Source organism: Hyperolius riggenbachi, chromosome 10, assembly GCF_040937935.1.
Source record: "Hyperolius riggenbachi isolate aHypRig1 chromosome 10, aHypRig1.pri, whole genome shotgun sequence".
Classification (NCBI taxonomy): Eukaryota; Metazoa; Chordata; class Amphibia; order Anura; family Hyperoliidae; genus Hyperolius; species Hyperolius riggenbachi.
The window spans coordinates 289,823,833-289,848,992 of NC_090655.1; the positions used below are offsets into that span (position 1 = coordinate 289,823,833).

At 47.6% G+C, this 25,160-nt stretch overlaps 2 protein-coding genes across 2 annotated transcripts in view; both read right to left on the reverse strand.

Moving 5' to 3' along the window:
• Positions 1 to 25,160, reverse strand: part of LOC137537289 (zinc finger protein 850-like) — a 347,039-nt gene that overhangs the window by 241,705 nt on the left and 80,174 nt on the right. The window lies entirely within an intron of this gene.
• Positions 15,234 to 23,569, reverse strand: LOC137535583 (oocyte zinc finger protein XlCOF22-like). The gene is made up of 2 exons (XM_068257434.1): positions 23,266 to 23,569; positions 15,234 to 16,474 (listed from the first exon to the last, which is right to left on the reverse strand). The coding sequence occupies exons 1-2, from the start codon at positions 23,558 to 23,560 to the stop codon at positions 15,270 to 15,272; spliced, it is 1,500 nt and encodes a 499-aa protein (XP_068113535.1). The 5' UTR covers positions 23,561 to 23,569; the 3' UTR covers positions 15,234 to 15,269.

A 25,160-nucleotide genomic window follows, 5' to 3' on the forward strand; every position in this document is an offset into this window, starting at 1 on the left:
CTGCTGACCCATCATCTTCTGGCCTGCTGACAGTGCTGTCCTCCTCCTCTGATTCCGGAGCCTCATCTTGCTCTCTCCACCCCCGCACTACTGCAGCTGCACTCCGCTGTGCCCCCTCCTCTTCAAGGTCAGGGACCTCCAAGTCCTCCTCCTGCTGCACAGAGGTGGACTGTGAAGGTTGCTGCTGCTCCTTCTGGATCAAGGCTTCCTCTCCCACCTCCAGCAGAGCATCGAGGGCCTTTTCCAGCATGCACACCATGGTCACCCACTCACACAGCAACGCATGGTCCCGGCTGACCATGTTGGTGGCCTCCAGGAAGGGTGCCAGCACCAAGCACACCAGCTGCATTTTTCCCCAATCAGCACTGAGGATGATGTCCGGGAGTTGGGTGGTGCCGCTCCTGGACAAGTTGGCCTCCAAGGTGGCTTTGGCCAGGTAGAGGTTGACAGCCCGCCTCTGTTCAACCAGACATCCACACATTGCCAGGGTGGAATTCCAGCGTGTTGGAACAACTATAATGAGCCGATGCCGTGGGTGGTTCAGCTCCATCTGCACGGCTTCCAGGGATGCTGTGGCACCATCCGAGCGGCGGAAGTGACCCACGGTTTTCCTTGCCACTCCCAAAAGAGTGTCCATCCCCTGGTAGGTGTGCAGGAATTTCTGCCCCACCAGGTTCAGGACGTGGGCCAGACAGGGGATGTGGGGGAGGTTTCCCTGGTGGATAGCGGCAACTAGGTTTGCCCCATTGTCAGCCACCACCTCTCCGACTCTGAGGCCTCTGGGGGTCAGCCAACTCCTCTCCTGCTCTTGGAGCTTGGCTAGGACGTGGTCTGCCGTAAGCTTGTTCTTCCCCAGGGTGACCATTTGCAGCAGTGCTTGGCAGTGGCGGACTTTCACGCTGCTGCTGGGTGTTTGGCAGCGGATGGAACCGGATCAGAGCTGAAACCTGCTGCACTTCCCCTGACCCTGCTCCGATTTTCGGTTCGCGAACCGGGTTTGCGAACTTCCGCAAAAGTTCGGTCGCGCAAACTTTCACGAACCGCAATAGACTTCAATGGGGAGGCGAACTTGGAAAACTAGAAAAAATTATGTTGGCCACAAAAGTGATGGAAAAGATGTTTCAAGGGGTCTAATACCTGGAGGGGTGCATGGCGGAGTGGAATACCTGCCAAAAGTTCTGGGGAAAAATCTGGATTTGATGAAAAGCAGCATTTTAAAGGCAGAAATCACATTGAATGCTAAATTGCAGGCCTAAACTGCTTTATAACATCTTGCATGTGTATACATCAATCAGGGAGTTTAATCTTCTCCCTTCCTCCTCTTGTCTTGTCTTGTCTTCCAGGGATTTGTAGGATGTCAAAAGCCAGCTTACATACATTGGACAGGAATCGAACCCAGGTCAACTGCTTGGAAGGCAGCTATGCTCACCACTATACCACCAACACTACATGCTGAAGCCAGCCTAGCATGTACCATTGTGATATACCCAAGAGAAAAATGAGCTTGCTTAGGGATTTGTAGAATGTCAAAAGCAACCTCACATACATTGGCCAGGAATCTAACCCAGATCAACTGCATTGAAGGCAGCTATGCTCACCACTATACCACCAACACTACATGCTGAAGCCAGCCTAGCATGTACCATTGTAATATACCCAAGAGAAAAATGAGCTTGCTTAGGGATTTGTAGAATGTCAAAAGCAACCTCACATGCGTTGGCCAGGTATCGAACCCAGTCAACTGCTTGGAAGGCAGCTATGCTCACCACTATACCACCAATGCTACATGCTGAAGCCAGCCTAGCATGTACCATTGCGATATACCCAAGAGTAAAATGAGCTTGCTTATTTGCCTAATTTGCTAGATGAAAGCAGTGGGACACATGGTGATACTGCTTACAGACTTCAATTCAAGACTTCAGAAAGATCATGTGCCCCCCTGGATGATGCTGGTGCAACACACACAGCAAAGGGGGAAGTGAAAAAAAAATGACAAGATTAGCTCTCAAAAGAGCTGTTGTGTGGTGCTATTTTAGCAATAAGAATCAGCAAGGAGCAAGCTTACAAGAGCCTAACTAATCTTTCCCTATGAGAGTCTGCCAGCAGCTTTCCCTTCACTAAGTAATGCAGGGACACGAACAACCAGCCAGGTCAACATCTGCAAGGAGTTTGTATGTTCTCCCCGTGTCTGCGTGGGTTTCCTCCAGGCACTCTGGTTTCCTCCTACATCCCCAAAACATACAGATAAGTTAATTGGCTTACCCCCAAAAAATTGGCCCTAGACCATACATGCATATGACTATGGTAGGGACTAGATTGTGAGCCCCTCTGAGGGACAGTTAGTGACAAGACAATATAATCCGTACAGCGCTGCGTAATATGTCGGCGCTATATAAATACTTAAATAAATAAATAAAACTGTAATGGCCGGCGCTGCCTGCCTTATATAAGGGGTGGCTCCAGGAGATAGTGTAGCCTGATTGGCTACAATGGGCCTGCTGACTGTGATGTAGAGGGTCAAAGTTGACCCTAATAGTGCACTATGGGGGCTAATTGAACTTCCGGGAAAGTTCGCGTTTGCATGCGATCGGGAACTACCCAAAGTTCGCCTGGAACCGTTCGCCGGTGAACCGTTCGGGCCATCTCTAGTTATTTGGTGGGGAATTAACTGACTCACAGCCATTATTGTTACAACAAGATGAAGGCGCTAAGCAAGTTACACCATTTCCTATGTCTGAGTTAGGCGGCACTATGGATGTAAGGTGTGAGGAGGATGATGATGAAGTACCTGCTGTTGGTGCAGTTTTGGAGGTGTCTGATGCAAACAAAGCTGGGGAGGATGATTATGCTGATTATGTTGATACAGATCTCACGTGGGTTCCCAATAGGGGAGATGAACAGGGGGACAGTTCAGAGGGGGAGTCAGAGAGGAGTAGGAGGAGACGAGTTCCTGAAAGAAGCAGGGGGAGCTCGTCATCAGAAACAGCTGGTAGCAGTGTCCGGCGCCATGTATCACCACCTATGGACAGCCAGCCAACATGCCCTTCAACGTCAGCTGCTGACGCCACCATAGTGCCATCACCCCTGGGCTCAGTGGTGTGGACATTTTTACGTGTGTCTGCCTCAGATCAGAGCAATGCCATCTGTTCTCTCTGCCGCCAAAAATTGAGCCGTGGAAAGGCCAACACCTGCGTAGGGACAAGTGCCTTACAAAGCCACGTGGAAAAAAGGCACAAACTGCAATGGCAAGACCACCTGAGGAAAAACAGCACCCAAAAGCAAAGCCACCCTCCTTCTCCTCTTCCTCCTTCAGGTGCATCATCTTCAGCAGCTTTCTCCCTTGCACCTTCACAATCACTTCCAGCCTCCTCCACTCTGCATCTCATCTTGAGCGGTTCCTGCTCCTCTGCCCACAACAGCAGCCAGGTGTCCATGAGGGAAATCTTCGAGCGGAAGAAGACAATGTCTGCCAGTCATCCCCTTGCCCGGCGTCTGACAGCTGGCTTGGCGGAACTGTTAGCCCGCCAGCTGTTTCCATACCAGCTGGTGGACTCGGAGGCCTTCTGAAAATGTGTGGCCATTGGGACACCGCAGTGGAAGGTACCAGGTCGCAACTGTTTCTCAAAAAAGGCGATACCCAAACTGTACCGTGAAGTTGAAAGGCAAGTGGTGTCATCTCTGGCACACAGCGTTGGGTCAAGGGTCCACCTGACCACAGATGCCTGGTCTGCAAAGCACGGTCAGGGAAGGTACATTACTTACACAGCCCATTGGGTCAACCTGGTGACCGCTGTCAAGGAGGGAATACGTGGCTGTGCAGTGGACCTAGTTGTTTCACCTCCATGGCTTGCAGGCAGGCCTCCTGCCACCTTCTCCTCCGGCTACATCCTCTTCACTGTTGTCATCATCCTCCTCCTTGGCTGAGTGGCAGTACAACTCTAGTGGTGCTGCGATCTCCTCTCCAGCTACACAGCCCAGCTCCCCAGGGCCTATGCTGCATGCCAGGTATGACGGTGTCACGCCATCTTAGACATGTCTTACCTCAAAGTGGAGAGTCACACTGGAGCAGCTCTCCTGGCTGCTCTTAACAAACAGGTGGATCAGTGGCTGACCCCGCACCACCTGGAGATAGGCAACGTGGTGTGTGACAACGGCAGCAATCTCCTTTCGGCTTTGAATTTGGGAAAGCCGACACATGTACCCTGCATGGCACATGTGCTGAATCTAATAATTCAGAGATTTGTGTCCAAGTACCCAGGCTTACAGGATGTCCTGAAGCAGGCCAGGAAGTTGTGTGGGCATTTCAGGCGCTCTTACACGGCCATGGCACGCTTTGCGGACATTCAGCGTAGAAACAACTTGCCGGTGAGACGCTTGATATGCGATAGCCCGACTCGCTGGAATTCCACCCTGCTCATGTTCTCTCGCCTGCTAGAACAGGAGAAAGCCGTCACCCAGTACCTGTACAATTACAGTAGAAGGACACAATCTGGGAGGATGGGGATGTTGTGGCCCAACAACTGTACACTGATGCGAAATGCATGCAGGCTCATGCGGCCGTTTGAGGAGGTGACCAAACTGGTGAGTCGCAGTGAAGGCACCATCAGCGACTTGATCCCCTACGCTTACTTCCTGGAGCGTGCCATGCGTACAGTGGTTAGGGATGGTCGGAAATGCCCATTTCAGATTTTGCTGAAAATCCGCATTCCGCCATTGCCAATTACCGCTACTGCTACCGATTCCGCTTTCCGCTACCAATTTCCGCATTCCGATGTGGATTTCTTTTGGAAATCGTGGAAATTTCCGCCGACTTTAACATCAATTTTCTCAAAAACTATAAGGTCTTTTTGAAAACTTTTTTTTTCATCTTGTTCACAAGATTCTGTTCAATAAACCCTGAACATTTGGTGTTTCTAGGACTTACGGAGGCTTTGCTATTAACCGCTGAAGTTGGCGGATTTTTACTGTAATGTAAAATGCAGAAAATCCGCGTTATCCGATATGCGGCAATTTTAAGCCTATCAGAGAATGCTGAAATTTCCACCTTCATCCCCATTCTCTGATTGGCTTAAAATTGCCGCATATCAGATAATGCAGATTATTTGCTTTTTACATTACAGTAAAAATCTGCGGTTAATAGCAAAGCCCCCACAGCTGTTTGCGGTGCGTTAGACAGTGAGTTTGGTGTGTCAGTGTGAAGCAGAACTCTAATTACACTCCCTGATTGATGTATAGACATGCAAGATGTTTTATAGCACGTTAGGCCTGCAATTTAGCATTCAATGTGATTTCTGCCCTTAAAACGCTGCTTTGTGTCAAATCCAGATTTTCCCCCGGGACTTTTGCCATCTATCCCACTCCGCCATGCCCCCCTCCAGGTGTTAGGCCCCTTGAAACATCTTTTCCATCACTTTTGTGGCCAGCATAAATGTTTCTAGTTTTCAAAGTTCGCCTCCCTATTGAAGTCTATTGCGGTTCGCGAAAGTTCGCGCAAACCTGAACTTTTGCGGAAGTTCGCGTTAGAGGTTCGTGAACCTAAAATCGGAGATTCGAGCCATCTCTAAATGGTGCTCCCAACAGTTTACATAAGGACTTACCAAGCTCTGTGGGCTGCCATAGTGATAGTCTGATGTCCTACCAAAATTACTGCTGACAAGTCCATGCATATCCTCCATTGGTTGGTTTCCCGTACAAGATTGGCCATATCGGGCTATGTGATACCGAATTGCATGGCCTGATAATCTGCTTGTCTGGGAACTCGTGAATGATTTTACTTACCTGTTCCTCAGATTCTGGGGGAAGGCGGTCCTGTCTAGTGGATGGGGGTCCGGACCAGAGATGACCACCACATTCACCCCCCCCCCCCCTATGCCTGTAAGACCACGCCCATAGCTACTTGGAAACGATAAAAGGTAACGCCCAGACAGTATTCAGGAAGAGCGGGATTCCCCCCATCTGGAATCTGGGCGCACCAGAGCATGAAGAGGGGGATGTCAGACAGTCACCTCTATTTATACATTGCTCCATGCACTCTCATAGGCCTGCAGCTAAGGTAATAGACTCAAAGCATTAAGGAAAACAAGAAGAGAAAAGAAAGCTGAATCAGGCCTCACCATTCCAAAATATAACACTTTATTAAGGATAAAGGGAAGCAAAATTCACAAAACATTAAAGACTCCTCCTTTAAAATGACATGAAGAGTGATGAATGTAATCCTCAGATGCAGATCTCAGCAGTCACCCCGCATACCAGACAAGCTGCACACTACCTGTGGTCACATTCAGGCATCTACACAACACACTGTAAAAATAGAGCTGGATCTGGGCTGGCTAAGGCCGCTTTTACACTGCCAACTGGCTGTAGCGATGCGTCGCAAATGTCACTCCCCATCGCACCGCTACAAACAGGCCCTACAGGAACACCGCCATAGTACACAGTGTTCCCTGTCTGGCATCCAGCCAAGCAGGAAGTGACATGCGCTTGTAGTCGGGGATACAGAACTGCACAGAAGTGTAATGCAACAAGATGCTTCCACGCACGCCAACATGGTTAAAATATCCGCATCACCATAGACTAACATGACTTCCAGGCTGACGCAGATCACCGCAGGTCGCCACGTAAGCCGCACAGTAATGTAGTTCTGCGCTAGCGTTAGAGCGGGGACTTCTGTTGCAGCGTACCGCAACGTGGGAAGTGTGAACTCCCCCATAGGGAATAATTAGGCTGCGGTAACCGTGCCAGTCTGAAAGGGCTCTGTGAAGGATGCTCTGACGGCGCGGAAGCTAGTTCCATGTTCAGCCCGGTGGTTTCTGCGTGGCGACGTGTCTGATGTGGTTCAGCCTTCCTGTGCACATAGGCTGAGGAATACGTGCGCGCGCGCGGCAAGAGGCAGAAGCTTTATGGGAAGCAGAAAGGGGTCAGCTGACTCTACTGGTCAGCTGATCCCAGAACGAACGGCGGTTGGCTGAAGGGGACTGGGCGGCGCTGATCTGCGCTGCACTATATAGCTGCTTGTCTTTCAGTCTCACGTTGTCTGCCGTTGCGAATGCTTACGTGTTGGCACACAGACCACAGTCAGATCCTACAGTGTGTTAAGAGCCAGGTGGACCTGGGGATTCACACTGAGCTAGATTACTCTTGTGGCTTTACTGTTATGCTTTAGACCAGTTCCAGGGTGTTGTGACTACGGACCGCACACCCAAGACTAGGATACTGTGTCAGTTCTATGTTATGCTTTAGACCAGTTCCAGGGTGTTGTGACTACAGACCTCACACCCAAGACTAGGATACTGTGTCAGTTCTATGTTATGCTTTAGACCAGTTCCAGGGTGTTGTGACTACGGACCTCACACCCAAGACTAGGATACTGTGTCAGTTCGATGTTATGCTCTAGACTAGTTCCGGGGTGTTGTGATCACGGACCTCATACCCAAGATTAGGGTATTCGGTAGGCTAGTTCCAGGGTGTTGTGATCATGGACCTCACACCCAGAGCTAGGATTGTATTGTATGTGTATTTGCCTTAGCCCGGTTCCAGGGCATAGAGAATAGGCCCTCACACATAGTTAGGGCCAGTCTGTTCTTATTAGCAGCAGGGCTTCCTGCAACCCAGCCTGGGTCCCTCTCCTAGGGAGTCCTCAGGCTACAGGAATATTCCCGACAGTCAGGGGAGTATGCCTCAAGTCACTCAGGCCACCGGGGTCCCTGGTGGTCTATACTCAGAGTTGTACTGTTACACCAAACACTCACATTATACAGGTGTCCAGAGGTTAGACATACCCGGATTATTGGTGATACTGCAGATCATCCATAATCTGGTGTATATCTGCATTGCGGGTGATTCTGCAGATCACCAGTAATCAGATTCTCTCTGCGTGTTGACACCCATCGTTAAAGGCTCCCAATGTAATGAGCTAGAGTCTAATCGCTGATATACTGGCCTCCATTCTGGTGGGGTTTTCAAGCAAATTACCGCATGTACCGTAATTTACCGCATACAGTAATGAGATTTGGCAATTCTGGTAGATTTTAGTCATGCATGTGGTAAATTATGTGGTAATTTGCATTAATTTTACCAAAAATCGCTATTCTCATGGCAATTTGGGGGAATGTTAACACATAACTTACCGATCAGTGTAAGACCTGCCTGTACCTGGAGGAAAAGTCCATTTGTGTGCATTTTGCAGTTTTTAGTGGAGTCTCTATTGCTGTTTTAGTGGAGTTCCTATTCAGACTGTGTAATAGAAAACAATAGTAGTTTTTTTTTTATAAGGGATGCCTATAAATATACATTCCATAGGTTGCTACATAATCAAATACACCTCCTCCCCCTTTCAAAAAAAAATCTTCCAAAGACTATCCTACATTATGGAAGACAATTAAAGACTATTATTATTTATTTACAACATGCTAACCGCTGAAATACCGCACGTTTTACAGCACTTTATGCATTTACCGGCACGTTTTGCCTCATGCTCGGATATGCGGAAAAACCTTACAGAATTGCTAAAAAAAAAAAAAAAGAGGAAAATCTGGCCCATAGCTTCCAGCACTGAGGCCTCTGTCAATAAACATAATATGCTGCCAGATCTGTGAGCAATGTTACTGCAGTTCCACATGCTGGGTGGCATTCTGCAGCATCACACAAGGCCTATGGCAATAAACAGAATATGCTGCCAGATCTTTGAGCGATGTTACTGCAGTTCCACATGCTGGGTGGCATTCTGCAGCATCACACAAGGCCTATGGCAATAAACAGAATATGCTGCCAGATCTGTGAGCGATGTTACTGCAGTTCCACATGGTGAGTGGCATTCTGCAGCCTCACACAAGGCCTATGGCAATAAACAGAATATGCTGCCAGATCTGTGTGCGATGTTACTGCAGTTCCACATGGTGAGTGGCATTCTGCAGCATCACACAAGGCCTATGGCAATAAACAGAATATGCTGCCAGATCTGTGAGCGAAGTTACTGCAGTTCCACATGCTGGGTGGCATTCTGCAGCATCACACAAGGCCTATGGCAATAAACAGAATATGCTGCCAGATCTGTGAGCGATGTTACTGCAGTTCCACATGCTGGGTGGCATTCTGCAGCATCACACAAGGCCTATGGCAATAAACAGAATATGCTGCCAGATCTGTGAGCGATGTTACTGCAGTTCCACATGGTGAGTGGCATTCTGCCGCATCACACAAGGCCTATGGCAATAAACAGAATATGCTGCCTGATCTGTGAGCGAAGTTACTGCAGTTCCACATGCTGGGTGGCATTCTGCAGCATCACACAAGGCCTATGGCAATAAACAGAATATGCTGCCAGATCTGTGAGCGATGTTACTGCAGTTCCACATGCTGGGTGGCATTCTGCAGCATCACACAAGGCCTATGGCAATAAACAGAATATGCTGCCAGATCTGTGAGCGATGTTACTGCAGTTCCACATGCTGGGTGGCATTCTGCAGCATCACACAAGGCCTATGGCAATAAACAGAATATGCTGCCAGATCTGTGAGCGATGTTACTGCAGTTCCACATGGTGAGTGGCATTCTGCAGCATCACACAAGGCCTATGGCAATAAACAGAATATGCTGCCAGATCTGTGAGCGATGTTACTGCAGTTCCACATGCTGGGTGACATTCTGCAGCATCACACAAGGCCTATGGCAATAAACAGAATATGCTGCCAGATCTGTGAGCGATGTTACTGCAGTCCCACATGGTGAGTGGCATTCTGCAGCATCACACAAGGCCTATGGCAATAAACAGAATATGCTGCCAGATCTGTGAGTGATGTTACTGCAGTTCCACATGCTGGGTGGCATTCCGCAGCATCACACAAGGCCTATGGCAATAAACAGAATATGCTGCCAGATCTGTGAGCGATGTTACTGCAGTTCCACATGGTGAGTGGCATTCTGCAGCATCACACAAGGCCTATGGCAATAAACAGAATATGCTGCCAGATCTGTGAGTGATGTTACTGCAGTTCCACATGGTGAGTGGCATTCTGCAGCATCACACAAGGCCTATGGCAATAAACAGAATGTGCTGCCAGATCTGTGAGCGATGTTACTGCAGTTCCACATGGTGAGTGGCATTCTGCAGCATCACACAAGGCCTATGGCAATAAACAGAATGTGCTGCCAGATCTGTGAGCGATGTTACTGCAGTTCCACATGCTGGGTGGCATTCTGCAGCATCACACAAGGCCTATGGCAATAAACAGAATGTGCTGCCAGATCTGTGAGCGATGTTACTGCAGTTCCACATGGTGAGTGGCATTCTGCAGCATCACACAAGGCCTATGGCAATAAACAGAATATGCTGCCAGATCTGTGAGTGATGTTACTGCAGTTCCACATGGTGAGTGGCATTCTGCAGCATCACACAAGGCCTATGGCAATAAACAGAATATGCTGCCAGATCTGTGAGCGATGTTACTGCAGTTCCACATGCTGGGTGGCATTCTGCAGCATCACACAAGGCCTATGGCAATAAACAGAATATGCTGCCAGATCTGTGAGCGATGTTACTGCAGTTCCACATGCTGGGTGGCATTCTGCAGCATCACACAAGGCCTATGGCAATAAACAGAATATGCTGCCAGATCTGTGAGCGATGTTACTGCAGTTCCACATGCTGGGTGGCATTCTGCAGCATCACACAAGGCCTATGGCAATAAACAGAATATGCTGCCAGATCTGTGAGCGATGTTACTGCAGTTCCACATGGTGAGTGGCATTCTGCAGCATCACACAAGGCCTATGGCAATAAACAGAATATGCTGCCAGATCTGTGAGCGATGTTACTGCAGTTCCACATGCTGGGTGACATTCTGCAGCATCACACAAGGCCTATGGCAATAAACAGAATATGCTGCCAGATCTGTGAGCGATGTTACTGCAGTCCCACATGGTGAGTGGCATTCTGCAGCATCACACAAGGCCTATGGCAATAAACAGAATATGCTGCCAGATCTGTGAGTGATGTTACTGCAGTTCCACATGCTGGGTGGCATTCTGCAGCATCACACAAGGCCTATGGCAATAAACAGAATATGCTGCCAGATCTGTGAGCGATGTTACTGCAGTTCCACATGGTGAGTGGCATTCTGCAGCATCACACAAGGCCTATGGCAATAAACAGAATATGCTGCCAGATCTGTGAGTGATGTTACTGCAGTTCCACATGGTGAGTGGCATTCTGCAGCATCACACAAGGCCTATGGCAATAAACAGAATGTGCTGCCAGATCTGTGAGCGATGTTACTGCAGTTCCACATGGTGAGTGGCATTCTGCAGCATCACACAAGGCCTATGGCAATAAACAGAATGTGCTGCCAGATCTGTGAGCGATGTTACTGCAGTTCCACATGCTGGGTGGCATTCTGCAGCATCACACAAGGCCTATGGCAATAAACAGAATGTGCTGCCAGATCTGTGAGCGATGTTACTGCAGTTCCACATGGTGAGTGGCATTCTGCAGCATCACACAAGGCCTATGGCAATAAACAGAATATGCTGCCAGATCTGTGAGTGATGTTACTGCAGTTCCACATGGTGAGTGGCATTCTGCAGCATCACACAAGGCCTATGGCAATAAACAGAATATGCTGCCAGATCTGTGAGCGATGTTACTGCAGTTCCACATGCTGGGTGGCATTCTGCAGCATCACACAAGGCCTATGGCAATAAACAGAATATGCTGCCAGATCTGTGAGCGATGTTACTGCAGTTCCACATGCTGGGTGGCATTCTGCAGCATCACACAAGGCCTATGGCAATAAACAGAATGTGCTGCCAGATCTGTGAGCGATGTTACTGCAGTACCACATGCTGGGTAGCATTCTGCAGCATCACACAAGGCCTATGGCAATAAACAGAATATGCTGCCAGATCTGTGAGCGATGTTACTGCAGTTCCACATGGTGAGTGGCATTCTGCAGCATCACACAAGGCCTATGGCAATAAACAGAATATGCTGCCACATCTGTGAGCGATGTTACTGCAGTTCCACATGCTGGGTGGCATTCTGCAGCATCACACAACAAGCAGCTCTGCAGTGTGTATCCTCACTATAGGATCTAGGCAATCACTGCTTCCTCAATACAGAGCCCGGGCCCCTCAGCAACAAGCATAAGAGGTCTTGCAGCAAGCAAAGGTATCGCATATTGTTAGTGCAAAGCCATATGGCGTCTCCGCAGTGTCTGTGGATAATTCCTGCCAGTCCAGCAAGCGATATGCTGGTATATCCATATCTATGCCTAGCATCAGAAGCGCAGTGACTCTCACCTGCCAGCTGGAGGCACTGCACCCTGATATCTGCCTCCAGCTGCAGGGACACCAGCCTCTGTTATTGCCTTAATGTGACAATGTCAGCAGATAATGGTTTTCACCCCGCGATCTACCCACGTGTATATGGCTTCTCAGTATGGGACCGCCTCTTGTCGCTCCGTCCACCTACATGTTTTGCTCAATCTTGGGCTTCCTCAGGGTGTTGGGCATTAGAGGGAGGTTCCAGGGCATTTATACTGTGCACAAAATCTACTGGAAGTATGTTCAGCCGCCATTTTAGATCCTGGAATATTTGCCCATAGCGGTTTCAAACAAACAGAGATTCTAAATGTTAATGGGGATTCTTTCATAAAGAGCATTCACTGTAGCAGTAACACGCTGCTGTGTTAGAGGCAGGGCTTGCTTTCCCAGGACCCCCTGGCAGTCTTGTATATCCCTGAGCCCCATGGCATTCTTGTATATCCAAGGGCCCCGTGGCATTCTTGTATATCCAAGGGCCCCGTGGCATTCTTGTATATCCAAGGGCCCCGTGGCATTCTTGTATATCTCAGGGCCCCGTGGCATTCTTGTATATCCCAGGGCCCCATGGCAGTCTTGTATATCCCAGGGCCCTATGGCAGTCTTGTATATCCCAGGGCCCTATGGCATACTTGTATATCCCAGGGCCCTGTGGCATTTTTGTACACATTTAATTATTGATTTGTTAAGGAGGAATAAACGCTGGATGTCAGTATTCAGTATGGACTCTGTATGTTGTCTCCTATTCTGTATTGTGCACACTGCTGTACACCACCGCCTGTATTATTATGTACCCCATGTTTGTTTCTTACTGTGTACAGCGCCATGGAATATGTTGTCTCCTATTCTGTATTGTGCACACTGCTGTACACCACCGCCTGTATTATTATGTACCCCATGTTTGTTTCTTACTGTGTACAGCGCCATGGAATATGTTGTCTCCTATTCTGTATTGTGCACACTGCTGTACACCAGCGCCTGTATTATTATGTACCCCTTGTTTGTTTCTTGTACAGCACCATGGAATATGTTGTCTCCTATTCTGTATTGTGCACACTGCTGTACACCACCGCCTGTATTATTATGTACCCCATGTTTGTTTCTTGTACAGCACCATGGAATATGTTGTCTCCTATTCTGTATTGTGCACACTGCTGTACACCACCGCCTGTATTATTATGTACCCCATGTTTGTTTCTTGTACAGCACCATGGAATATGTTGTCTCCTATTCTGTATTGTGCACACTGCTGTACACCACCGCCTGTATTATTATGTACCCCATGTTTGTTTCTTGTACAGCACCATGGAATATGTTGTCTCCTATTCTGTATTGTGCACACTGCTGTACACCACCGCCTGTATTATTATGTACCCCATGTTTGTTTCTTACTGTGTACAGCGCCATGGAATATGTTGTCTCCTATTCTGTATTGTGCACACTGCTGTACACCAGCGCCTGTATTATTATGTACCCCATGTTTGTTTCTTACTGTGTACAGCGCCATGGAATATGTTGTCTCCTATTCTGTATTGTGCACACTGCTGTACACCAGCGCCTGTATTATTATGTACCCCAGGTTTGTTTCTTACTGTGTACAGCGCCATGGAATATGTTGTCTCCTATTCTGTATTGTGCACACTGCTGTACACCAGCGCCTGTATTATTATGTACCCCATGTTTGTTTCTTGTACAGCGCCATGGAATATGTTGTCTCCTATTCTGTATTGTGCACACTGCTGTACACCACCGCCTGTATTATTATGTACCCCATGTTTGTTTCTTACTGTGTACAGCGCCATGGAATATGTTGTCTCCTATTCTGTATTGTGCACACTGCTGTACACCAGCGCCTGTATTATTATGTACCCCATGTTTGTTTCTTGTACAGCGCCATGGAATATGTTGTCTCCTATTCTGTATTGTGCACACTGCTGTACACCAGCGCCTGTATTATTATGTACCCCATGTTTGTTTCTTGTACAGCACCATGGAATATGTTGTCTCCTATTCTGTATTGTGCACACTGCTGTACACCACCGCCTGTATTATTATGTACCCCAGGTTTGTTTCTTGTACAGCACCATGGAATATGTTGTCTCCTATTCTGTATTGTGCATACTGCTGTACACCACCGCCTGTATTATTATGTACCCCAGGTTTGTTTCTTTACAGCGCCACGGAATATGTTGCCGCTTTACAAATCAATAATAATAATAATAACTATGCTTAGTCCTCTATGTACGCATGGATCAGTTTGGGAAGGTAAGTCTATCACCACCTCCCTATATAAACTGTTATTAGTGTATAGTATCCTATTATCGGTGCCTCTGGTAATATATTATCTGCCAGTTTCGGTCCGCCCTCGGGGGAGGGGTGTGTCCCCCTTTTCTTCCTATCTACAGAGAGCGGCTTCTTAACCTGAGTGGAGTCAGGCCTAATCTCCCCACCCGTCCAATCAGTGATGGCCTTAGTGCTGACCCTCGCTTGTGAGTATAATGTTTATACATTCAGCTTCTGAAAATAATCTTCCCATAATGCACTACTGCTGGCTCTCCAGTTTCCATGTTGTCTTTCTGCAAGTCTCTATGTAGCCATATTTATCTCATCACGTCACCTCAGCTCAGGGAGTTTAATGCTTTACAGACCAATGCAGTGAGCAGCATGACAGAGTCCTCGGGATTCTGGGTAAATATCCTGCCATGTGCATGTAGCAAGGGATAAAACAACATTGGAAAAGAACCCTTATATACAAAACATTTCCCACACTCAGAACAGTAATATAGCTTCTCCCCAGTGGTGAGAGAGGGATAGGCGGAACTGAACAAGCCTGTTATTGGCTGCTGCACCCCCCCCCCCCCCCCATCCTCCCTACTGCCTGCTATGCTGGGGAGATGGAGAGCAGTATGCTGTGGCCACTTCAGGTTCGCTGGAGGCAAAGCTATCACTGACCCTCACTTACCACCAGTGTGAGTTCTACCGTGTCTTACGAGAGTCGATTGCTGTGCAAAACATTTCCCACACTCAGCACATGAATAGGGCTTCTCACCAGTATGAGATTTCTTATGAGTGATTAGGTTTGATCTCTGTGCAAAACATTTCCCACACTCAGCACATGCATAGGGCTTCTCGCCAGTGTGAGATCTCTCATGTTTGACAAGATGCGATTTATCTGCAAAACATCTCCCACACTCAGCACATGAATATGGCTTCTCACCGGTGTGAGTTCTCTCATGTCTGACAAGATGTGCTTTCTGTACAAAACATTTCCCACACTCAGCACATGAAAATGGCTTCTCACCAGCGTGACATCTCTCATGCAAAACAAGATGTGATTTCTGTACAAAACATTTCCCACACTCAGAACATGAATATGTGTTATCTCCAGTGTGAGATCTCTTATGTATAACAAGATGTGATTTCTGTACAAAACATTTCCCACACTCAGCACATGAATGGGGCTTCTCGCCATTGTGGTATCTCTTATGTATGACAAGATTGGATTTATGTAGAAAACATTTCCCACACTCAGCACATGAATAGGGCTTCTCACCAGTGTGAGATTTCTTATGACTGATAAGGTTTGATCTCTGTACAAAACATTTCCCACACTCAGCACATGAATATGGCTTCTGACCAGTGTGAGATTTCTCATGTTTGACAAGATTTGATTTCCATACAAAACATTTCCCACACTCAGCACATGCATAGGGCTTCTCACCAGTGTGAGATTTCTTATGACTGATAAGGCCTGATCTCTGTACAAAACATTTCCCACACTCAGCACATGAATAGGGTTTCTCACCAGTGTGAGATTTCTCATGTTTGACAAGATTTGATTTCCATACGAAACATTTCCCACACTCAGCACATGAATAGGGTTTCTCACCAGTGTGAGTTCTCTCATGTCTGACAAGATATGATTTCCATACAAAATGTTTCCCACACATGGAACAGGAATAAGACCCTCCAGCAGGGGGAGAGCTGTGCTGGGTATGAGGCTCCTCAGGGTTAGACAGGTGAGGGGTGTCTGGGGGAATATTTGGGGTCACCAGGATATCTGCAGGAGACTCTTGTCCAGTGACATCATCATCCGCTGTACAGTCTGTGGATACAGAGCGACGAGTCTCTGAGAGGTTCCTGATGCCGGGACTCTGCGCTGCAAATAGAGAAACATCATCACTTCCTGTTAGAGAATTCTGAGGGGAAGAGCAATTATCATTAGGGATGGTCAGTGAGCTGCTGATACCATATTTTAGGACCATAAGACACACCTCGGTTTAGAGGCCAGAATACAGGAAAAACAAAACACTAAATCTGGTGTGTCTGTGGTGCAGGGGCATCTGGTGGAACTGTTCCCAGCAATGTCTCTACATCAGCTTTCACCTCAAGGTACCTTTACATACAATGATTGATTGCTGGGAGTGGAAGCGAAGGGTCGGGGGGTTCCAGGCACTCTGCAGCCAAGGATTACATGTTTCTTTTTCTGTCCCTTTATGGCCAGGAGGACTCGGTCTCCCACCTTTCCCACCCACACTTGTTATAGATGCATGGACGACGGTTATATATCACCAGGGCTTGTGGCAAGGGGTGTGTCGCCGAGCACGATTGTCCACCACCTGAACTCACCTCAGTTTCTGGATAGCGGCACAAGGTGCTGAGAGGCTGAGGAAGTGTCTGGTGACAGCCAGCCTGTGGTGAGACAGCAGGAGGATGGCTGTATTGCCTAACAAGGCCATAGTGCTTCCTCACAGAGCCACACTACCCTGCTGCATTGCTTCTTACCTGTCCAGCCAGTGCGAGTCCACCATCTGCTGGGGGACTCGCACACACAGGGGATCCTGTGTATGATCCTGTTACTCTGCACTGACTGGACACCCAGGAGCAGATGGGGGAATCGGAGCTGCTGGAGCTGTGTGTGATCATGTTACTCTGCACTGACTGGACACACAGGGGCAGATGGGGGACTCGGAGCGTGCTGATGCTGTGTGTGATCATGTTACTCTGCACTGACTGGACACATAGGAGCAGATGGGGACTCGGAGCATGCTGATCCTGTGTGTGATCATGTTACTCTGCACTGACTGGACACACAGGAGCAGATGGGGGACTCGGAGCGTGCTGATCCTGTGTGTGATCATGTTACTCTGCACTGACTGGACACACAGGATCAGATGGGGACTCGGAGCATGCTGATCCTGTGTGTGATCATGTTACTCTGCACTGACTGGACACACAGGAGCAGATGGGGACTCGGAGCATGCTGATCCTGTGTGTGATCATGTTACTCTGCACTGACTGGACACACAGGAGCAGATGGGGACTCGGAGCATGCTGATCCTGTGTGTGATCATGTTACTCTGCACTGACTGGACACACAGGAGCAGATGGGGGACTCAGAGCGTGCTGGTACTGTGTGTGATCATGTTACTCTGCACTGACTGGACACATAGGAGCAGATGGGGGACTCGGAGCGTGCCATTGCTGTGTGTGATCATGTTACTCTGTACTGACTGGACACACAGGAGCAGATGGGGGACTCGAAGCGTGCATGTGCTGTGTGTGATCATGTTACTCTGCACTGACTGGTCACACAGGAGCAGATGGGGGACTAGGAGCGTGCTGATCCTGTGTGTGATCATGTTACTCTGCACTGACTGGTCACACAGGAGCAGATGGGGGACTAGGAGCGTGCTGATCCTGTGTGTGATCATGTTACTCTGCACTGACTGGTCACACAGGAGCAGATGGGGGACACGGAGCATGCTGATCCTGTGTGTGATCATGTTACTCTGCACTGACTGGACACACAGGAGCAGATGGGGGACTCAGAGCGTGCTGGTGCTGTGTGTGATCATGTTACTCTGCACTGACTGGACACACAGGAGCAGATGGGGGACTCGGAGCGTGCTGATCCTGTGTGTGATCATGTTACTCTGCACTGACTGGACACACAGGAGCAGATGGGGGACTCGGAGCATGCTGATCCTGTGTGTGATCATGTTACTCTGCACTGACTGGTCACACAGGAGCAGATGGGGGACTCGGAGAGTGCTGATCCTGTGTGTGATCATGTTACTCTGCACTGACTGGACACACAGGAGCAGATGGGGGACTCGGAGTGTGCTGATCCTGTGTGTGATCATGTTACTCTGCACTGACTGGACACACAGGAGCAGATGGGGGACTCGGAGCATGCTGATCCTGTGTGTGATCATGTTACTCTGCACTGTCTGGACACACAGGAGCAGATGGGGGACTCGGAGAGTGCTGATCCTGTGTGTGATCATGTTACTCTGCACTGACTGGACACACAGGAGCAGATGGGGGACTCGGAGTGTGCTGATCCTGTGTGTGATCATGTTACTCTGCACTGACTGGACACACAGGAGCAGATGGGGGACTCGGAGCATGCTGATCCTGTGTGTGATCATGTTACTCTGCCCTGACTGGACACACAGGAGCAGATGGGGGACTCGGAGCTGCCGGTACTGTGTGTGATCATGTTACTCTGCACTGACTGGACACACAGGAGCAGATGGGGGACTCGGAGCGTGCTGATTCTGTGTGTGATCATGTTACTCTGCACTGACTGGACACACAGGAGCTGATGGGGGACTGGGAGCGTGCTGGTGCTGTGTGTGATCATGTTACTCTGCACTGACTGGACACACAGGAGCAGATGGGGGACTCGGAGCATGCTGATCCTGTGTGTGATCATGCTACTCTGTACTGACTGGACACACAGGATCAGATGGGGGACTCGGAGCATGCTGATCCTGTGTGTGATCATGTTACTCTGTACTGACTGGAGACACAGGAGCAGATGGTGGACTAATGCTACCTGGACAGGTAATAACAGCTTCTGCTGAGTTCTGCACTACTGATCTCTGCTGTGGAGATTGTGGGGAGAATAAAAGGTGTTCGAAGTTGATGGTAAGTTTTTAGAGAATAGAAATGGACCATATGAAGCAGCTACATGAATTAACTAGCATACAATTTGCACCATCTCACTCTTATTTGTATGTCACTGACCCTCCCTACAGATAAAGCATTGGCCATACATGGAAAGCAGTAAATTGTAGAGCTTGATGAGACATTGGAAGCAATGTATTACTTCTGTGACAACAGACTTACAGTGCTGCCCATAATTATTCATACCCCTGGGAAATTTTGACTTAAATTTATGTTTATTTAACCAGCAAGTAATTTTTTAATGGAAAATGACACCAGTGTTTCCCAAGATAATAAGAAGATGTACAAGAGGCATTATTGTGGGAAAAAAAATTATCAGCTTTTATTTACATTTGAGAAAAAAAGTGTCCAGTCCAAAATGATTCATACCCTTCTCAATAATCAGTAGAAAATCCTTTACTGGCTATTACAGCAATCAAACGCTTCCTATAATCGCAGACCAGCTTTTTGCATGTCTCCACAGGTATTTTTGCCCATTCATCTTTAGCAATGAGCTCCAAGTCTTTCAGGTTGGAGGGTCTTCTGGCCATCACTCTGATCTTTAGCTCCCTCCACAGATTCTCAGTTGGATTCAAGTCAGGACTCTGGCTGGGCCACTCCAAAATGTTAATGTTCTTGTCTGCTAACCATTTCTTCACCACTTTTGCTGTGTGTTTTGGGTCATTGTCATGCTGAAATGTCCACTGGTGCCCAAGGCCACGTTTCTCTGCAGACTGCCTGATGTTGTCGTTGAGAATCCTCATGTATTACTCTTTTCTCATGGTGCCGTTTACTGTAATTACGTTCCCTGGTCCATTGGCTGAAAAACACCCCCAAAGCATTAGGTTCCCACCACCATGTCTGACAGTGGGGATGGTGTTCTTTGGGTTGAAGGCTTCTCCTTTTTTTTTTTTTTTTTTTAACACCAAATAAAGGAAACATCATTGTGAACAAACAATTCCATTTTTGTTTCATCTGACATAACACAGAAGACCAGAAGTCGTCCTCTTTCTCCAGATGAGCATTTGCAAAGGCTAAGTGTGATGAAACGCGGAAAAGCAGCCGCCTCTGCTCAGCATGAGGCGGCTGCTTCCATGGAGGACAGGGCAGAATGCGCGCATGGCCCCGTTACTGATACTCCGTCCCTGCGCGGGGAGGCCGCCGCATGTGCTGTGAGCGGTGCGACCAACCCCGCGCATAGGACCGCAGAGACATCGCAAAACAGTGTCAGTGTGGCTGAGACTCATAGTCCCTTTAGGTTCAGAATGACGCGCGTGCGCGCGGAGAGGCAGAACCTATATGGCAGCCAGAAAGGTCAGCTGACAACTCTGCTCCTTCTCATTGGTCCAGCACTTGGGGAGGTGCTGGAGAATGTCTGAGTATATATACTGCCGGCTGTTCAGTTGCTGGTTGTCTGTCGTTGCGAACACATACGTGGGAGCACTCAGACCTGAGTCAGATCCGCAAGTGTGCCGGGACCAGCTGGAGCTGTAATCCTACACTTAGCTAGATTCTGTTGATAGTCTAAAGTACTAGTTTGATTGTGATCATCTGTTATGACCCTTTGCCTGCCTGACTATCCTCCTGAACTCTGATCTTGTACTTTGCCATTCTGATACTCTGTTGCCGAACCCCGGCTCGTCCTTAGACTCTGCATCTGTCTCCTGATTTTGTACCTCAATATATCTGATACCTTGTTGCCGAACCCTGCCTGTACTCTAGACTCCGCCTCTGCCTTCTGAATCTGTACTTTATCTGTCCGTGTGTTTACGACCTGGCTTGTCCGACCTCGAGAACCAACCTTATTGTTAGAGGCGGTTCCCAGTCCTGGTAGTGACACTCCCTCTTGAGTGTCACTCTCATTCAGTCATTCCTTCTCTCATCCTGACTCCTCCTTCGGGGAGAGTCCAGAAGGAATTTGTGCAGTACGCCTTACTGCTCTGAGGCCAGTCCTCTATTATTACTGTTGCACCAATCACTCTTACTCTACTCAGGTGTCCAGAGGTTAGCTAATATATCTGATTATCGGTGATACTGCAGATCAAATAATCTGGTATATATCTGTATTCCCAGTGATACTGCAGATCACCGGTAATCAGATCCTCTCTGTGTTACACCGATCGTTACACCAAGCGAGCTTTTGTGTGCCTTATCTGGAGAAGTGGTGTCCTCCTTGGTTTGCATCCGTGGAACCCAGCAGTGTGCAGTGGCCGTTGGATTGTCTGCCTTGAGACATTGCCACCAGCAGAGCCCAGATTCACCAGGATGGCCTTGGTGGTGATGCTTGGATTCTTTTTCATCTCTTTCACTGTCCTTCTTGCCAGCGCAAGTGTTACTTTGGCTCCCGACCACATCCTCTGAGATTATCCATAGAGCGGAACATCTTGTATTTTTTAATAATACTTTGTACTGTAGCCACTGGAACTTAAAAACATTTACAAATGGCCTTGTAGCCCTTTCCTGACTTGTGAGCAGCCACAATGCGCCACCGCAGGTCCTCACTGAGCTCCTTTGTCTTAGCCATGACTGTCTACAAATCAACTACAGAGAGCTGCTGTTGATCACCTGTTGAATTGATTAAAACAGCTGTTCCCAATTAATCATTATAATTAGGATGCTTTAGAACAGCTTGGACTATTTAGAATGGTATAGAACTTTGGATTTTCCCACATTACTTGCTGGTTTAACTTTAAGTCAAAATTTGCCAGGTGTATAAATAATTATGGGCAGCACTGTATATGTACTTATAGCAAGAGATCTGTGTTATGTTTGTAGAGCAATGTGGTGTCACTTACACATTCTTATTACCATTGTATCCTCCTGTCACTCATATGCCCTTTGTAATGTTCCTTTATCTCTCTCTTGTCCCCAATTGTGCAAATAAAGATATTGTGACCTTACACAACACTAAATTATAGGAGCTGCGAGGTGGAGGAATTATCCATTTATGTCATGGAGATCCCAAACCACTAATACTGCTGTAGCTGGCTATACATACATACATACATACATACATACATACATACATACATATATACTCCTATACATAAGTGACCCCTACTGTGACCAATCTGTGTACAGTGACCATTATCAGCTTATTATAGGCCGGTAACACTAACTCCCCCTACTGTGGCCAATCTATGTACAGTAATGTACAGTAACCATTATCAGCTTATTACAGGCTGGTAACACTAAGTCACCCCTACTGTGACCAATCTATGTACAGTAATGTACAGCGACCATTATCAGCTTATTATAGGCCAGTAACACTTAAGGCTTGTACACGTGTGACTGAAGCCAACGACGGGTCCGTCGGCACCGCCCGCTAGACGGGTTTTCAGCAGACAGTACAGCGTGTGTACAGTCTGTCAGTGGACTGATAAGGCTGTTTCTAAATGATCCGCCGAATCGTTCAGAAACAGCCTTATCAGTCCGCCGACAGACTGTACACACGCTGTACTGTCTGCTGAAAACCTGCCCAGCGGGAGGTGCCGACGGACCAGTCGTTGGCTTCAGTCACACGTATGTACGAGCCTTAAGTCACCCATCTGTGTACAGTAATGTACAGTGACCATTATCAGCTTATTACAGGCCGGTAACACTAAGTCACCACTACTGTGACCAATCTGTGTAAAGTAATGTACAGTGACCATTATCAGCTTATTACAGGCCGGTAATACTAACTCCCCCTACTGTGACCAATCTGTGTACAGTAATGTACAGTGACCATTATCAGCTTATTACAGGCCAGTAACACTAAGTCACCCCCTACTGTGACCAATCTGTGTACAGTAATGTACAGCGACCATTATCAGCTTATTACAGGCCAGTAACACTAAGTCACCCCTACTGTGACCAATCTGTGTACAGTAATGTACCGTGACCATTATCAGCTTATTACAGGCCAGTAACACTAAGTCACCCCCCTGTGTATCTGTGTATGGTAAAGCAGCAAACATGAATATAAAGGCAATTGCTGTCAGTGTTTTTCCTTACTTCTTTCTCTGTCTTGAAAAAGATCTTCCTCCTTAATTGTCACCATCATTATATCCTCCTCTTTACATTGCTGGCCACTGAAATCATAGGTGCCATCATCATCTTCTTCTTTCATTTTCACCATCACATCTCCCTCTTCCTCCATAGACTGCTGATCACTCCTCACATATGTCTCTTCTTCTTCCTCTTTACATGTCCTCATCATGTCACCCTCCTTCATAGACTGCTGATCACTCCTCACATACATCTCTTCTTCTTCCTCTTTATATGTCCTCATCATGTCACCCTCCTCCATAGACTGCTGATCACTCCTCACATATGTCTCTTCTTCCTCTTTACTTGTCCTCATCATGTCACCCTCCTCCATAGACTGCTGATCACTCCTCACATACGTCTCTCCTTCTTCCTCTTTACATGTCCTCATCATGTCACCCTCCTCCATAGACTGCTGATCACTCCTCACATATGTCTCTTCTTCTTCCTCTTTACTTGTCCTCATCATGTCACCCTCCTCCATAGACTGCTGATCACTCCTCACATACGTCTCTTCTTCTTCCTCTTTAATTGTCTTCATCATGTCACCCTCCTCCATAGACTGCTGATCACTCCTCATATATGTCTTTTCTTCTTCCTCTTTGGTTTCAACTTTTACACAAATCAATTCTTCACCCTAAGTGCATAAATTGCATACATCTTACACATATGATTATTAGCAAGCTGAGGCTACACAAAACAAAAGATTTGAGTCTCTGGAGATCCCCAGTCCCACCTTACCTGATAATGGTGGCGGGTGGGGTGTCCTTCTTGTGGACAATCCTGGGAATAAAGAGGACCTGTACATCTCTCTGGTGGGTTTCTCTTACTGGAGACATCTGTAGGAAACACACACACTGACTGAATACATTGTCTCTATGTGATTATCAGATGATGGGGGATCTAGGTGGACAATACTGGGAATAAAGAGGACCTGTACATCTCTCTGGTGGGTTTCTGCTCCTGGATACATCTGCAGGAAACACACACTGACTGAATACATTGTCTCTATGTGATTATCAGATGAGGAAGGATCTAGGTGGACAATCCTGGGAATAAAGAGGACCTGTACATCTCTCTGCTGGGTTTCTGGTACTGGATACATCTGTAGGAAACACACACACACTGACTGAATACATTGTCTCTATGTGATTATCAGATGATGGGGATCTAGGTGGACAATCCTGGGAATAAAGAGGACCTGTACATCTATCTGGTGGGTTTCTGTTACTGGAGACATCTGTAGGGAACACACACACTGACTGAATACATTGTCTCTATGTGATTATCAGATGATGGGGGATCTAGGTGGACAATCCTGGGAATAAAGAGGACCTGTACATCTCTCTGCTGGGTTTCTGGTACTGGATACATCTGTAGGAAACACACACACACTGACTGAATACATTGTCTCTATGTGATTATCAGATGATGGGGATCTAGGTGGACAATCCTGGGAATAAAGAGGACCTGTACATCTATCTGGTGGGTTTCTGTTACTGGAGACATCTGTAGGGAACACACACACTGACTGAATACATTGTCTCTATGTGATTATCAGATGATGGGGGATCTAGGTGGACAATCCTGGGAATAAAGAGGACCTGTACATCTCTCTGCTGGGTTTCTGGTACTGGATACATCTGTAGGAAACACACACACACTGACTGAATACATTGTCTCTATGTGATTATCAGATGATGGGGATCTAGGTGGACAATCCTGGGAATAAAGAGGACCTGTACATCTATCTGGTGGGTTTCTGTTACTGGAGACATCTGTAGGGAACACACACACTGACTGAATACATTGTCTCTATGTGATTATCAGATGATGGGGGATCTAGGTGGATAATCCTGGGA